This window comes from Pelodiscus sinensis, chromosome 1 (assembly GCF_049634645.1).
Source record: "Pelodiscus sinensis isolate JC-2024 chromosome 1, ASM4963464v1, whole genome shotgun sequence".
In the NCBI taxonomy this organism is placed as follows: Eukaryota; Metazoa; Chordata; order Testudines; family Trionychidae; genus Pelodiscus; species Pelodiscus sinensis.
The window spans coordinates 86,789,443-86,803,684 of NC_134711.1; the positions used below are offsets into that span (position 1 = coordinate 86,789,443).

Below are 14,242 nucleotides of genomic sequence, written 5' to 3' on the forward strand. Positions count from 1 at the left end.
TACAACACCAGCAGTGACGGTGGAAGACTCTTCAGCCCTGATCAGATAGATCCACCTCCAGTCATGACATGGTAGGTCAGTATTATTGCCTATTCAAGTCCTTGGCCTTTCTGATGACAGAGGACTAGGCTGACCATATTTCCCAAAGATAAAATGGGACAGCACATCAGGCTAGCCTGAGCCCCTGCATCCTCCCCCCCGAGCTGGCATTACTGCTTTTACAACCCCGTCTCCCCTGGACATCTCCACACAAGGCTGGCATTGCTGCCCACTACCTCCGTTCCTCTGCACCCCACTTTTTGACAAAGGTGGGAATTTGTCCCATTTGCTCTTGCTAACTGATAAGTCGCTGGATATAGGTAGTTCCTGGAAGTTGTGTGTTACAAGTCTCATTGAGCTCTCTCTGAGTAAACATGCCTATATGGATAGCAAGAGATGCCCTGCTTTTATGGGGTAGAAACTGCCCGCCTGTCAAGTTCTATTCTTGGGCAGACTGAATTTTCTTTTGGGTGGGTTGAAATTTCTTAGGTGCAACCCCAGTATTGAGGTAGTGTGTGGACGTGCACCTACCAGTACAAACAAAAACCGCAGATATAAATATATATTTTAAGTAATCCATAGGTGTGGAAGAAAATATATTAAAAAAAGAGATAATTAACAAGGAACAATACTTATGATTATTTAACATGAAATCAAATAAAAAGAAAATTAACACTACCATTGGCTGAAGAAGTAGGTTATGCCCATGAAAGTTCATGATACTATTTATATATTTTTGTTAGTCTCTAAGGGTATGTCTAGACTACGGGCTTTTGTCGACAGAAGTTTTGTCGACAGATACTGTCGACAAAGCTTCTGTCGACAAAGAGCGTCTAGACTACATCCAGTTCTGTCGACAAAGCAAGCTGCTTTGTCGACACGAGAGTGTAGACGCAAAGGACAGTGTAGATGCAATAACGCCTTCTGTTGACAGAATTCTGTCGACAAAAGGCGTTATTTCTCGTAGAATGAGGTTTACCACCGTCGACAAAACTGCTGAGTTCTGTCAACGTTATGTCAACAGAACTCGGCGGTAGTGTAGATGCAGGTATAGTTTTGTGGACAAAAGGCCACTTTTGTCGACAAAACCCTGTAGTCTAGACACACCCTGAGGTACTACAAGACCATTGTTGTTTTTTAAGTATTTTTACTTACAGACTAACACAGCTACCCTCTGAGACCTTGGAGTGCATGTATCATCATCCTTTCTAATAGACAGATGCATGTTTCAAAGATCCTGCAAATAAGGTTTCATTCTACAAAACAACTAACATCACATCTAGTACTTGCTACTTCTGACTCATAAGAGCCAGAACTCTACCAGATAGCAAAGATCTGGCCTTAATGCAATACACTTTACCATTAAATGTAAATTAATTTGTAACACGGGATTTAAAAAAAATCATTAAGATCAGAGTTTTAGATATCTGGAACACTCAAAAAAATTCTGTTAAAAGAATCTTTTTCTTTCTTACCTTAAGCCCTTAACACTTATATAAACTTTGTTTGAAAGTCCTGGCACACACCCCTCCTCCCATGCAGCCTGCTTCAGGTCCTTTCCAAGCAAACTCTTCTGGTACTAAAAGAAGTCCCGGTTCCCTTAACTGCATAAGGTAACATTTACAGAACAAATTTACCAGAGGCTCCAACTTGCACTGTTCCCAAGGAAACATAGCTTCACAATTATTTTGCTCTTAAATCCAAAGTCTTATGTTTCACCTCTCAAAACGTCTCCTCACAACGTGGGGTTCTTTCCCTCCCCCCAGAAATCCTTACCAAATGTCTTGATTCAGCTACAAAATCACCTCCCCCTGTCCCATGTGAAGCCTCTGCACATGTAGACTGTGACTGTCCTATTTCCTGCAGCCAGGGAGGGAAGCTTTCCAAGCATGGAACTCAGAGTTAAAAAGGGGGGAGGGCTAACATGATCAGAGAGATGGCTGAAACAGGGATGGGGGAGGGTGTTTCCCATTTTCAGTGACAGGACAGAGAGAAGTTAGGTCTTGCTCTTACTGGAGGAGATACTGACCTGATTCTAAACGGGGTGAAAGTTTGAAAGCACAGGAGAGAGGAAAGAGAGAGAGGTGCTGTCTTGTTACCACGAAACGGGAGGGGGTGCAAATTGGCAAGAGCAGGAGGAAAACAGGAGACAGAGAAGTCAACTGTCCTGCTCTGAATGGGCAGCAGAAGAATGGACACAGGGAAAAACAGGGGATCCCTGCCCAGCCAATTCCCCAACAGGAGGGCTAGCAGGATAAGCAGGAAGGGAGGGGGGAGGCTGCTGCTCAGTTAGCAGTTCACGGGGCAGGGGAGGATTTGGGAGCAAAGTATAGAAGTTGATCCTATCTGGCAGCACCTGTAACTTACCCAGCTTCTCCCATGTGGCTAGTGGCAGGCAATGAAGCACCGATTCCTCCTCCCCTTCAACCAGAAGTTTCACCATGATCTGGGTCACATGATCCCCCAAGTACTTCCTACCTCCCTGACTGGAAAACTTACTTACCCCCAGTAAGTATGGGGGGGAGGGCTGTGAAAATAAATTCATTCATGTTTATGAAGCACTCAGATACTATAGTGCTGAGTGCCATAAAAAAGCCCATGAGGAAATTAGTAATTCTGTCTTCAAAGCAGGTTGGACTAGTGCACAGTAAATAAGGCCCAGGGCCACGTACTGAAAAACTAGGAGAAAACAAAATATTTATCACTATCCATCTGTGCACTGGATGAGGCAAGAGTCCTGTGGAATAAAATAGTATGTGATTGTGTATGCAGTTAAAGACTGTATCATAATACATACAGACCAGTTTGGAAGCACGGGAGTTCCTCTTGTCTCCTGTCTTTTATCCACCCACCTCTACACTTTGTTCCCCAATACAAACCTTCCCTGCTATCTTTATTATTATTATTATCATCTATTTGGGTCAGTGTAGCTCCTAGGAGCCCCAGTCATAGACCAAAAGCCCATTGTGCTAGGTGCTGAAAGAACCCAGATCAAAAAAGTTCTTCCCATTTTCCCATATCCTCCAGAGCTACACTGGAATCTTACAGACCTTCCCTTTCAGTGTCCTTCCCAACTTTGGTTTATGCTGCCCAGTTCTCTTTTATCATTTATCATCACTAATATCTTTTATAACATGCTCTTCAGCTCCGGCAGGCATGGAGTCTTGCCCAGCCAATTCCCCAACGGGAGGGCTAGCAGGATAAGCAGGAAGGGAGCGGGAAGGCTGTTGCTCAGTTAGCAGTTCACGGGGCAGAGGAGGATTTGGAAGCAAAGTATAGAAGTTGATCCTATCTGGCAGCACCTGTAACTTACTCAGCTTCTCCCATGTGGCTAGTGGCAGGCAATGAAGCACCGATTTCTCCTCCCCTTCAGCCAGCAGTTTCACCGTGATCTGGATCACATGATCCCCAAAGTACTTCCTACCACCCTGATTGGAAAATTCACTTACCCCCAGTAAGTACAGACCCTGGGGAAGAGGGAGGGAGGGGGGAAAGAGAGGGGAGTAGAGGCTACAGCCAGTATAGCAGACATTAGCTCCTCCACCATGAGACAGTAAGTGCCCCGCCCCCCTTCCACAGTCAATCAGCTGAGCTCCTTGCTTGTGCAGGGAGCTCTGAACCTCTTTGTGTAGCTCAGAAAAGGGGACCTTGCTCAGGATCTGACCGGCTCCAAACAAGAGAATTTTCTGGACTACAGGAGGTCAGTATTGTCTAGCAGCATTGCCAACACTTCCATTGCTTATGAGGCTGTTAGAAAATATTTAGGGGTAAATTAAAGCAAAATAATAGTATAGAACACTGAGAGCTAGGACTGGTGGCTATAAACAAATTTTATGGGACCATGGGAAACTTGACCACGCCCATGATAAGTGAACAACCGGCTAACTAAAATCATGCCAGACCACAGATGTTTCTGGATCAGAGTTCTGGAATAGAGAGGTTCAACCTGTACTCTGTTTGCTCAAGAGGCAATGATCTGAGAAGTTGAACTAAGAGTTCCACCCCTGCTGGTGTACCTTATAGGTGTCAATATCATGCTATATGATGGAATTTCTGTTTTCTCAATTTGCTTTTTTAAACTCATAGGAAATTACACACAACAAACTACATTAAAAGAACATTATTAAGATGCTAAGTCAAGCACTCAGAAGTTAGGAAATGCCAGAATTAAATCTGCCTTGTGCAACCTAAATTTGCCTCTCTTGTGCATATGCTTTATGAGACAAGCTTTAATTACATGATCACATACTGAGTTTTTTTCCCCACAGGATCCCTGCCTCATTCCGTGCACAAGTCCTGCTTCGGGATGAGTCATGGCTATAACTTGTAGTTAAGGAGACTATTATCTCTAGTACCCTGTGACGGGGCTAGCCTGCCCCGCACTGAGCGGGGGAAGGGGGCCCGTTTATTGGGTGCAATACGCCCCTCCCCCACAGCCCTATCGGGCATGCTTGAAGTGCAGCCTCACTATAAAAGGCTGCCGGGCTGCTCAGTTGGGGCGGACTGCTGGGGAGGAAGGAGCCTCTGCCCCAACTGCAGGGCCACAGCTGGACCTGCGACCCGAACCAAAGCCGGAGGTACCGCCACCGCTGCAGCTGCTGCTACCATCTCTGGGCTGAGCACGGCCCCAACGCCGACTCCGGGGGACTGCCTGCCCCGCTGCAGTGGACAACCATTGCTCAGCTGCTCCAGAGACGGGACTGGCTGACGCTGCCACCGCTGCCAGCCCTGCATTGCCAGGTGGGACCACCGTCAGCCACGAGGCTGGGGTAGGAAGCAACCCAGGGCAAGGGGCAGGGAAACCCCCCCCCCAGTGGGCTTGGCGTGTTTCGGGGAGGACCCCCCCCCCCGCTGAGCCAGTGGTGGAAACCACCCACCACTATTAGGGCCCTGGGTTGGGGTCTGGAGGAGAGGGAGAGCCCGGACCCCCCTACCTCAACCCCTCAGGGCACGGTCTAGGCCTCCGGGCCCGTTGTGGCTGCTGGACAAGGCCTCTGGGCCTGCTTTAACCACCCCCCAGACCAGACCTTAGGGTCTACGAGTGGGGCGGAACTGCTTTAATCTCGGGGAGGAGAGAACAGGGTGGGAGGACCCCACCACAGCTGGTGGAGAATGTGGATACTCTGATCCCCCCCGATAAGAAGGGGTGCAGAGAGTTTTTCGAGGTGCTTAGAGCACGAGGGAGAAGCGGGATTAAGTGGCGCTGGTGTTATTGAGGGGGCAGAGGGGAAGATGGCCCCCCAGAAAGGTAGTAGAGGGGCCCTGGGGCAGCTCTTGAGGGTTTTGCCCAAGGAGGATCGGGAGTGGATCCGGCGGCGGGGGCCCAAGACCTTGGGACAAGCCGTAGCCCTTTTGGAAGGTCACTGGGCTGCCGGAGGAGCCCTGAGGAAGATAGGCTGCCCAGGGAGCCGACAGGGAGACCTGGGTAAAGCTAGGGGTATCGCCAGGGCCTGTGGCTATGGGCAAGTGCTAGCAGCTGGGGTGCAACCACAGACAGAAGATGGGACAAAGATGGTGATCCTAGTTAAGGTGCAAGGGGAAGAGGCCACAGCCTTGGTGGATACGGGCTGTGGGCAGACTCTGATAGAGGAAGGCCTAGTCGGCGACCCAGAGCCATGGGGGCCCCCTGTGAGAATGCAGTGTATTCATGGGGAGGTGAGGACATACCCCACGGCTAAGGTGAAGTTAGCCATTGGGTCGGAAGAAGAGCTGTGCAGCGTAGGGGTAGTCCCCTGACTGGCTTACCCCGTGGTGTTAGGGCACGATTGGCCCCACTTTTGGGCCCTACTGCAGGGCCACAGGCGAGGGGTCGCCAGTGAGGAGGACCCAGAACAGCCACAAGCGGCGTTAACAGGACAGCCAGCGGAAGAAGACCCCGGGGAAGGGACCTCAGGGGGGGCCAGGAGGGGAGCAATACGACGCCCTGGAATCGACACGCCCCCTATAGACACCCAAGAAACCAACATCGCCTTGGATGGAGATTTCCTGGAAGAACAAAGGAATGACCCAACCCTCAGCCGAGCTTGGGAGCAGGCAGGAGGACCAGAGCTGACAGACTGGCCACCCCAAGAGAGGCCCCAAGGCCCGCGGTTCGAGATACGGGGTGATCTCTTGTACCGCCTGACCCAAGATCCGCAAACCCAAGCCGAGATTTGTCAGCTGCTGGTACCCCAACAGTTTCGGATGACGGTGATGCGGTTGGCCCACGACGTGCCCTGGGCGGGCCACCTAGGCCGGGAAAAGATGTTGTGCAGACTAGCCCAGCGGTTATTCTGGCCAGGGATACACCATGCTGTGAGGGACTATTGTGCATCATGCCCCGAATGCCAGCATGCTATCCCCAGTGGGGTTCCCCGAACCCTGTTGGTCCCTCTGCCCATGGTAGGGACGCCTTTTGAACAAGTAGGGCTGGACCTGGTCAGGCCGCTGGAGCAAAGCACCAATAAGAACAAATACATTTTGGTCATTGTGGACTACGCCACCCGATACCCGGAGGCGATTCCCCTACGGGTCACGACCGTCCGCGCCATTGCCGATGAACTTTTAAAAGTGTTTGCCAGGGTGGGCCTCCCTAAGACTTCTTAACAGACCAGGAAACTAATGTAACGTCCAAACTGATAACAGAACTGTGCCGCCTACTGAATATTCAGTCCCTGAGAACCTCCGTGTACCACCCCCAGACGGACGGACTGGTGGAACGGTTCAACAGGACGCTGAAGTCGATGCTGCGCAAATTCGTTGAAGACGACCCACGGCGGTGGGACAGGTGGCTGCCGGCTCTTCTCTTCGCTGAAAGGGAGGTTCTCCAAGCCTCCACAGGATTTTCCCCATTTGAATTATTATATGGGCGGCGACCGCGGGGGATTCTGGACCTAGTGAGAGAGACCTGGGAGGGACAAGAAAGACGCGCCCAGGGGTCCATCCACTATGTGTTACAACTGCAAGAGCGGCTAGAAGAACTGGGCTGGCTAGCCCAGGTGAACCTACAGACAGCGCAGGAAACACAGGCGCGCCACTACAACCAGAAGGCGAAGGTGCGGACTTTTCAACCCAGGGAACGGGCGTTGCTCTTGTTGCCCTCCTCAGAATCCAAGCTGCTAGCAAAGTGGCAAGGACCGTTTGAAGTTGTGCGGAAGGTAGGGCCAGTCGACTATGAGGTGAGGTTACCAGGGTGGCAAAAAGACTTACGAGTGTACCATGTAAATCTCCTGAAGGCCTGGAAGGAGAGGGAGGCAATGCTGATCACCCCATTTCCCCCAGAGGACGAGTTGGGACCGCAAGTGGGAGCCTCGACGGAGCTCCCCCAGGTGGATGTTGGGCAAGACCTGGAGAAGGGACAACAGCAACAGCTGCAAGAACTCATTGCGCGGTTCCCGCATGTGTTGTCTGACAAACCGGGAAGGACACCGTTGATTAGTCATCACATCGCCACAATACCGGGGCAGAAAATACGGGATAATCATCGACCCCTCCCCAGGAAAATGTGGGACACCGTGCACCAGGAATTAAAAGAAATGTTGGCCCTAGGGGTGGTGGAAGAATCCCGAAGCGAGTGGAGGAGCCCCATCGTGCTGGTCCCCAAGCCCAACGGCTCAGTGAGGTTTTGTGTCGACTTCCGAAAAGTGAACTCCATCTCCCAGTTCGATGCCTACCCCATGCCCCGGGTAGATGTGCTACTGGAGCGCCTGGGGAGGGCCAGGTACATCTCAACACTGGATCTCACAAAAGGCTATTGGCAGATCCCATTGACACCGATGACGAAAGCCAAAACAGCATTTCCAACCCCTTTTGGGCTCTATCAATTCACAATCATGCCCTTCGGATTACATGGGGCCGCCACCACATTTCAGCGGCTGATGAATCAAGTCTTGGCACCCCACGATGAGTATGCAGCGGCATACATCGACGATATTATTGTGTACAGCGAAGGGTGGGAGGAACATCTAACCCACTTAGAGAAGGTGTTAAGGGCCCTAGGGGAAGCCAGGTTGACAGCAAACCCAGCCAAGTGTCACCTAGGGAAGGAAGAGGTAACCTACTTGGGGTACATGGTGGGGAAGGGACGGGTGAAGCCCGTAATAGACAAAATTCAGGCCCTCCGAGAATACTCCACTCCCACCACAAAACGACAGGTGAGACAGTTCCTGGGGTTGGTGGGATATTACCGGCGCTTTGTCCCTAACTTTTCCACCATAGCGGCCCCCCTGACGGACCTGACCAAAAACCAACACCCACGGCGGGTGGAGTGGTCAGCAGCGTGCGAAAGGGCGTTTCAAACCTTGAGAGACCACCTTATCCAGGGGCCAGAATTAGCCCAGCCAGATTTTTCCAAGCCCTTCATCCTACAGACAGACGCTTCCGAGGTAGGCCTCGGGGCCGTGCTATCCCAGGAGGTGGGGGGAGTAGAACACCCTCTACTGTACCTAAGCCCCAAGTTATACCCTAGGGAAACTAAGTATTCCACCATAGAGAGGGAGGCGCTGGCAGTGAAGTGGGCCGTGGACACGTTGAGGTATTATTTGCTGGGTAGTACCTTTTTGATAGTGATGGATCATGCCCCTCTAAGGTGGTTGCAAACAATGAAGGACACCAATGCGCGTATCATGCGCTGGTATCTAGCATTGCAGCCGTATTCATTTCAAGTGGCACATAGGCCAGGGAAGGCACACGGAAACGCAGATTTTTTTTCCGCACATAGGGCCTAAAGAAGGGGAGGAAAGACTTCCAGGATGGACACTTTTAAGGGGGGAGGTGTGTGACGGGGCTAGCCTGCCCCGCACTGAGCAGGAGGGAGGGGAGCCCGTTTATTGGGTGGAATACGCCCCTCCCCCACAGCCCTATCGGGCATGCTTGAAGTGCAGCCTCACTATAAAAGGCTGCCGGGCCGCTCAGTTGGGGCGGACTGCCGGGGAGGAAGGAGCCTCTGCCCCAGCCGGACCTGCGGCCCGAACCAAAGCCGGAGGTACCGCCGCTGCCGCTACCATCTCTGGGCCGAGCACGGCCCCAACGCCAACTCCGGGGGACCGCCCGCCCCGCTGCAGTGGACAACCCTTGCGCGTCTGCTCCAGAGACGGGACTGGCTGACGTTGCCGCCGCTGCCAGCCCTTCATCGCCAGGTGGGACCACCGTTGGCCACAAGGCTGGGGTAGGAAGCAACCCAGGGCAAGGGGCACGGAACCCCCCCCCTCCCAGTGGGCTTGGAGTGTTTCGGGGAGGACCCCCCCGCTGAGCCAGTGGTGGGAACCATCCACCACTATTAGGGCCCTGGGTTGGGGTCTGGTGGAGAGGGAGGGCCTGGACCCCCTACTCCAACCCCTCAGGGTACAGTCTAGGCCTCAGGGCCTGTTGTGGCTGCTGGACGAGGCCTCTGGGCCTGCTTTAACCACCCCCCAGACCAGACCTTAGGGTCTACGAGTGGGGCGGAACTGCTTTAATCTCGGGGAGGAGAGAACAGGGCGGGGAGGACCCCACCACATACCCCTTCTTCATTTGTTGCCAAAGTCGGAATGTGTGCAGTGAAAGAGGCAGGAGATTACAGAAGAGAAGAGATGGTCTCATAGTTAAGTGCAATGGAATGCTAAGTGCAGTGAAAAATTAGGTCCTAGGATTTTCAAATTGGATACCCAAAGTTAGTGGACACATTTATTCTTTCTGTCTACCCTGGGAGGGGGGAGGGTTGGTTTTCACCTCCAAACAATTTGTTTTTAAAAAGCAGTTGATTTACACTAAAAAAAAAGGTTCACATTTAAAAAGGTCAACACTGAAACAAACATGTCTGAAAACTACCGAAGCAAAATGTTTTTATTGCAACAATCTGAAATTTGTTTCCAGATTACCAATTCATTAAAATTTAAGAGTTTAACATTTTGTCCTATTTTGTGATAGAAAAAGATACTCTAATACTTTCATGGGACAGGAAAATCTTCTCTCACTCAGTTTTATTAAGTCATCCAGTCCATTCTTGTATCCATAGATTCTCCCTCATCACCCCCAGCAAAGATTTCCCCCTATGTTATATATACCCTTTGTCCAGTCCAGTTGTAAATTACCCTCCATCGTTTTCTCCCTCCCTCCTCCATTCATCCTGGTGAACAGCTCTCCATCTGCAAGGAGCAATCCTGGGTTAGGAATTAACATATTAATTAAGAATGTGCCTTGAAGAAGGGATAAGAGGGAAAAACAGAGAAATGAAGCAGATGCAAACAAAGGGAAGATAAAATGAAGGAGGATGCAGAGGCAAAGCTCAAAGGGAAAAATGCTGTTCTCAGGAATTTGTGCTGTTTCAAACATTTCAATGAGAAGGAGAGATGAAAGGGAAGAAAGAAAGGAGGTGGGAAAAATGAGATGTTTCTTCTGTTTTAAAACAAGATTTATTTTTCCTTTAGAGAAAGAAATTACATATGAAAAGAGAGAGAGAGGGAGGTGGCTGGTGGGAGGCAGAGAGAGAGAGAGAGAGAGAGAGAGAGAGATGTAAGAAAGAAAGACACACAAGGTTGGTGGGGAACAGTCGGCGAGAGAGCACAATATGTAGTGGGCACACTCTTGGATGCAAAAGGCCCGCCTCCAGAGCAGAAATGCCAGCATTTCAGTGCACAATTCTTAGTCTTTGCTGCATGCACATTTGTCTGGCAACAAAGTCACATTTCTGCAGGTCTGTCTCCAGAATGTTCTCCCTGTTTTCAAACAGGTGGTTTGTGAATTGCAGCACTGGATTGGCAGCTTTGGAGAATCCCTGCAAATAGCCACAAAACTGGGACAGCAGCAACACAAGCTCCCTCCTCACATCTAGCCTGGGCAATCAATGGGCCTCAGCCCTCACCTGGAGAGACCACCTGTGAGAGCAAGACAAAAGTTCATTTTCCATGCTTGTTCCACATTCAACCTCTCTTGTGAGATTACCAATGAGGGAGCTCATTAGCACCACATGTGAGGGGGGGAAGTTTGCAAAATTGCCAGTGACTCCACCCATTTGTGAATTAATTCTATTATTTTGCTCTCTAACCACTTATGAACTCAGTTATGTTTGTCCCAAAAACCTATTTAAACTAAGCCCCTTCCACCCACTCACCTGCACAAATTAGCCAGTCCCCATGTGCTTGGCAGCAGCTTACATTCCTAGTTTCCATGACTACAGATTTAGGGTGTGTGTGTGTGTGTGTGTGTGTGTGTGTGTGTGTGTGTGTGTGTGTGTGTGTGTGTGTGTGTGTGTGTGTGCGCGCGCGCGCGCGCGCAGGGGGAGGGCGCTGCAGAATCTCCAACCTGCTCCCAGGGTCCTGGTTTTCATCCCCATCCACCATCTCTGCACCTGGGATCCCAGCCATTTGCCTCATGCCCAGGCTCTACTCTCTGCTCTTACTGCTGGACCCAGCTCCCAGTCCTGCACTGGGGGCTTTGCTCTTGGCCCCAGCTACGAGCCCTGTGCCTGGGACTCAGGTCTCATCCCCATGCCTCAAGTTCTACTCATGACCCCAGCTCAGAGACTTGCACTCAGGGCTCCCAATTCCTGGCCCAGCATCCGAGCTGAGAGCCCCACACCTGCCTCCAACCATGGCACCAGTCTTAGCCCCCTCTTTATGCCTGTCCATACCTCCCTTCCCAGAGTCTCAGCTCTGGGGGGGACAGGGTGTAGAGATTGTGATAAGGGGGCACTGCTTTATAGTTTTCCTAGCTGGCTTTTAGCACTTCTGCTGTAAAAAGTGTTGCATTGCCTAGGCCCATATGTTTTGCCGAGGTAGCCTGTCTGGGGCATGCACACTTACTAATAAACAGCACTTTCCCACCCCACCAGTGGGACATTGGCTCACTTAAAAGCCAAAGCCCCACCTTCACTTCCAGTAGCATCTGAATTTCCATCAAACCATTGTGGCTAAAGGCCAAGTGAATTTTATAGCATCCCTGGTTGATTTTTGCCTCCCAGTGATACATCTCAGTTCCTCTCAGATTTAGACAGCAACCTCCCTGGGGCAAGAACGGTTTCTCAATATGTGTTCGTACAGTAGGGATGTAAGCAACCAGTCGACTATCCGATAAGCGAAAGATTATCAGATAGTCAATTAGGCCCTTGTCTAGTTGCTCCTCTCCCCTGCTGCCTCTATCAGAGGCAGCAAGAGGGGGGAGAAGGAGTTGGTGCTAGGGGGAGCTGACTTAAAACCCTGTTCTCCCCAGCACTGTCTCTGGGGGGTAGCGGGGACTGGGCACAAACCGGGAATCAGCTGATTCCTGGCTTATGCCCAATCCCAGACTCTGTGCCTCTGCTTTTTAAATATATTAAGAGCCTGCACAGTTAAGGGGGGGTGGGGCGGACCCGCTGTGAGCCAGGACAGCTAATTCATGGCTCACACAGGGTCCCACCGGCACACCCGCCTTTTAAATGTATTAAGAACTGACAGGTCCTTAATCCATTTAAAAGGAAGAGTTGCAGCGAGGTTAGCTCCCAGGTCGGGGGCTTTCCCCACTGTGGCTCCCGCACTTATTGACTAGTCGATGGAAAAAGCCATCAACTAGTCAATTAGTTCATTAAACTAAATTTGACATCCCTGTTGTACAGTGTCCATACCAATATGGCCCAATTGGGCCCTTAGATGTTAAAATAATACAAAGAACTAATAATAGCTCGTCTCTTTGTAATTCTGTGTTAAGCATCGAGAAGGAACTTCTGTTAGATACGTGGTACATTTCCACTGCTGAGTTTTCCCTTCTTCTCATCTGGCAGTAATGAAAAGCTTTAGGAATTCTAGAGAGGCGCTCTACCACCACCGCTTAATTTCACCATAATGTTCATAGGCCAGACCCTCAGCTCTATTGATTCCAATGAAAAGGCACCCATTTACACCAGCAGAAAAGCTGAGGTGTGAATTAAAGCAATCGTATTAGCACAACAATGTGGCACAAAGTTACAGTACTGTCCATAGTCCTCACCATATAAGGAATGCGACATCTACAGAGACCCAAACTACCTCAGCATTCCCTTTGTGGGGAGATGCTCCCCCTTCAGCAGCTCATCTCCATTCTCCCTTAAAAAAAAAACAAAAAAAAAAACCTGTTGCTCCTGGCAGGGCCTTTTCCCAGAGACACAGTATTTCCACTCTGCTGACTAATGATTGAGGCAACTGTATCAGCAGCTAGTGCAGCTCAGCATGCAGATGCAACATCCTTCCCTAAGCTCATGAAGCATGGAAGACTCAAAAGAGGGGGGAAAAACACTAGACACATAAATCATAGTGAAAACCATCTAGATTCAAAATGGATCCCAGCATGTGCCTCTGTCCTACGTACTGAGATCATTTCCAAGTCCCACACCCACCTTCTATGCTCCTTCACAGCTACCCCCCTTAAAAAAAGCAGCCTTCACAGCTTATTAAATGTTTTCTTAAAACACACTACTTAATGAGTTATCCAGCACCTCTAGAGCAACCCTCTTGTGACAACACAAATATGGCACTGCCAGTGCTACTCCCTCTCCTTGGTCAGTTATGTAACCTTGCCAAAACTTCTTGTTAATCAATTTCCTGGTGTTATCATAAACTTTCCATAATCAATTTCACAGCCGGAAAAAGGTTAATTGATTGAATGGCTCAACTTGATCTTTTCACTTAAATAAAAGTTATGTTATTTTAAGCAGATGTTTCTTCCTAACCAATCAAAAAGTAGCATTTCTTGTAATTCTCTAACATCTTTTTTAAAGTAATATTCAACTCTGTTCTGTCTATATTACACTCATTCATTCAGTCCAATAAACTTGCATGTCCAACATGAAAGAATTATAGTCTGAAATGTTTTGCAAATACAGGCCCCAAATAATTCCATCCATTACATCATATGTAAGGGAAGGGATGATGAGATAAATTGAGCAGTGCATAAAGATCACAAAAAGCCCGGCACTACTTGCTTTCTTTAACTCAGTGGAAATAAGATGGGGTTGCACGTCCACAGAGCTCAGTGAAGGCATGGGTAATGGTCACAGGCAAAGAGGGAGTTGTTAGGGGAAAAACCTAATGCCATATATTCCTGCAACAGAGTGTAGCTTACAAAGGTGAAAACAGGGCACAAAGCAGAACAGCATCTAAGGCTATATCTACACTACGTGTTTTGTCGGAAGAGGCAATGCAAATGAAGCATTGATTAGCATTTTGTTGTGCTTCATTTGCATAATCTATTCCGATCCGTTTTTGCGCAAGAGAGTTTTGCACAAAAACATGCAGTG

General features: G+C 49.7%; 1 protein-coding gene across 7 annotated transcripts in view; it reads right to left on the minus strand.

Annotated features, from left to right (window-relative positions):
* Positions 1 to 14,242, minus strand: part of GRIN2B (glutamate ionotropic receptor NMDA type subunit 2B) — a 345,981-nt gene that overhangs the window by 189,428 nt on the left and 142,311 nt on the right. Inside the window, exon 5 of one of the 7 annotated variants that reach the window (XM_075935084.1) lies at positions 10,736 to 10,871. The exons of the other annotated variants lie outside the window; for them this stretch is intronic. Coding sequence (XP_075791199.1) covers positions 10,838 to 10,871 — 34 coding nt within the window. The 3' untranslated portion in view covers positions 10,736 to 10,837. Of the gene's footprint in view, positions 1 to 10,735; positions 10,872 to 14,242 lie in introns of those variants that run through there. 7 annotated transcript variants of the gene reach the window in all.